General features: G+C 43.9%; 1 protein-coding gene across 1 annotated transcript; it reads right to left on the bottom strand.

The window, feature by feature from the left end:
• Nucleotides 1-1,705: 1,705 nt before the first annotated feature.
• LOC136454262 (uncharacterized) lies at nucleotides 1,706-2,596 on the bottom strand. The gene has a single exon (XM_066454744.1). It carries the CDS (start codon nucleotides 2,594-2,596, stop codon nucleotides 1,706-1,708), a length of 891 nt encoding a protein of 296 aa, XP_066310841.1.
• Nucleotides 2,597-2,941: the final 345 nt, after the last annotated feature.

The raw sequence follows: 2,941 nt of genomic DNA, 5'->3' as shown, positions 1-2,941 counted from the left end.
ATTTTACAGCAATTGGATTCATATAACAACATATATGAATTTAGCATTAAAAAGCATAGGAAAAAATTTAGAGCAATATTTTTCTACTAAAACATACAAGATTATACATCTACTGCATAGAGCTAGCCACAAGGATTCCAACACATCTTCATTTTCCTTTTACCTACTTTTCTATGATTTACTATGAATTTTTAAACTTTTAGCCGAATTATACTAAAAAGAAAAAGAAAAACCATAAAAGACAAACACTTTTCACCGAGGCCCTGAGCGTTTCTTGAATCAACCCGCACTCTAATAATACTATTCATGTGAGTCACGAGATATACATTGGGAACACTGGAAAAGCTTCTATTTAAGCGTGAGGTCCTTCTCTTCTTCTTCCTCATCTTCACTGAGCAGAGGACGGCCTTTGCCGACCCGACTTCTGGCCACAGAGGGCTAGGCGGCGGCGATGGACCGGGTGGAGGGGTGCGTGGGCCCCATAGAGACCTGGGTCTGTCTGCGGTCTCGCTGGAGGCGGCCCGAGGCGGTCCAGCCATGGACGCCGGCGGCCAGCGGCAGGCGGCAGTGGTGCTGCGGGGCGTGGCGGCCGGCGAGGATGGTCTGCGCGGCACTGGGTGTCCATGGAGCACCCGTGGCTAGGCACCGCCCGCGCCGGGTAGGGCGCCGAGGCTTGGCCGCGTGCGTGCAGCGTGGCGGCGGCCCAAGCAGGGGCCGCGGCGGCTCCTGGCAACGCGGGCTGCGGCAAGCATGCGTGGGGCACAGCGAGGAGCGAGGCAGAGGTGGGGGCGAGATCAACTCGGCCTGTGACCGAGTGCACGACGGCGCTCGAGCTCAGCTCCGAGCTCGGCCATGGTGGTGCTTGCGTTCTATGAGCAGGGAGCAGGGAAGGGAGCTGAGCGAGAGAAGAGGGTATGCGCGTGAGACTAGGCCCCTCGGCCGTCCTTGTAGGCGCGCGGGAGTGGCGCTCGTGCACGGCAGCGTGGCGTGGGGGAGGGGCAGCGCGGCATGGGCGGCCATGGGTGCCCTTGTGCACGCACAGGCGCGGCGAGGACAGAGCAAGGTGTGGCGACAGCAGTGGCCATGTGCCCCACTTTGAACCCCCAGATCAGCATATTCCAAAAAGATTCGGGCCTAGGTGCTTGAACAAAATATTTTCACAATGCAAAGGACTCCAACTTTGTTTAACGGACCAAGGCTATTAGCACTATGGATTAGGAGATAAGAAACGCCAAAGATTGCAATGTCAGTGGACTTCCGACACTTCGAAAAGTTTCTCTTAATGAATCAGCATTTTATTGAAACTTTGAAGCACTAATTAATCTATCAATCAATCAAACTAGGCACAAACAAGTACTCTACCATGAAGAACACAACTTATACTAGGTTCCTTATACAAACATATTTTATAGTTTCTATATAAAATAATTATTTATTTATCCTCCAAAAAGCTATTGAGCAATTAACACCAATTAGGGTTTTTGACATTTTTAATTATTTTCTCCACATTTTTCCAACATGAACCCTAAATAACTTTTGTTCGCAAGTCTATTTAGAGATGTTTAAGCACACAAATCAAGGTTGTTTGACATCACCCATCTTGACTATATTCACAAAGGTGATTTAAACAAACTTGCATCGTATCATTTCATACAAGAATTTATCACCAAGCATAGAAAACTCATTTATTAGGTTTTATTAGGCCTTAAACTATTGTTAAACATGTACCTAACAGTGCGGTGTTATAGTCAATTTCTTCTTCCTCGTCCTCCTCGCCCGTTGCAATTCTTGCTAAATACTTTGGGCACTTAGGATGAATATGTTTGAGCGAGCCACGCTCCAAACATCTTTGGGAATCTCCACTTTTTCTTTTTCTTGTTCTCACATTCTGCAAAGCTTGATCAAAACATGTAGAGAAGTGTGCTAATTCTTCTTCGGGGAGTTGCTCTAGCTGTTCATCGATTAGTGAAGACAAGAATGGTAATACAAAGCTCGGTGAAGATGATTCATTATTAGACATGCTATGTTGAGAGGCCAAAGCAATTGATTTATTAGAATTCTTTCTAGCAAAAACATCTAATTCATGAGTTTTCAATTTAGAATAGAGAACATCTAAAGTAAGCGTACTCATGACAGGAGATTCTCTAATAGATGTAACTTTCATCTCCCAAATAGACATATCTAAAGCTCCAAGTAATTGACGTGCATTTTCAGCATCAGTGTAAGTAACATTAATAGCACGTAGATTACTAAGAATTTTATTGAAGCGAGCAAAGAATTCATCTAGTGATTCACCGGGTTTCATCTCAAAACACATGTAATCTTTTTTGTACATATCTTGACCTACCTCTTTAATTGTAGATGAACCCTCCTGATAATCACAAAGTGCTTTCCATACCTGATAAGCGGATTTGAGATGCACAACACGATCAAAGTCACTCTTTCCAAGCCCTTGAATAATAAAGTTCCTCGCCTTGCTGTTAGCTTTCACTTGTGTCATGTTTGTCACTGTCACAGCATCGTTCTCGGGCACCTCATAAGGCTTGTAGACCTTCTCCCAAATAGAAAAGCCTTGCGCTTGAATATAAGACTCCATCTTCGTTTTTCATAACTGAAAATCAACACCATCGAAAACAAAAGGTTTTGTCGAATACCTATCCGTCGACATGTTTTCTAATCACCGGTTAAGATCAATTAGAAAAACAACTCTGGCTCCGGTACCACTTGTAGGATCGATTCACTCTAAGATAGGCAATCAGAGTGAGGTGAATGATTGCGGAAGCCAAAATTAATGTTAAAACCTTCCCTAAATACAAAACCAATTTAAGTCTCGTTTTCAACCAGATAAATCAATGAAACTTCTCAGATCACAAGCTTGATGCTCTAGCATTATTTAGATAGATTAAATCAAGTCTAAACTTCCAACCAATAAAACAATCTA

The sequence above is a fragment of the Miscanthus floridulus genome, chromosome 5 (assembly GCF_019320115.1).
Source record: "Miscanthus floridulus cultivar M001 chromosome 5, ASM1932011v1, whole genome shotgun sequence".
In the NCBI taxonomy this organism is placed as follows: Eukaryota; Viridiplantae; Streptophyta; class Magnoliopsida; order Poales; family Poaceae; genus Miscanthus; species Miscanthus floridulus.
This window is presented reverse-complemented; position numbering and strand designations above follow the sequence as displayed.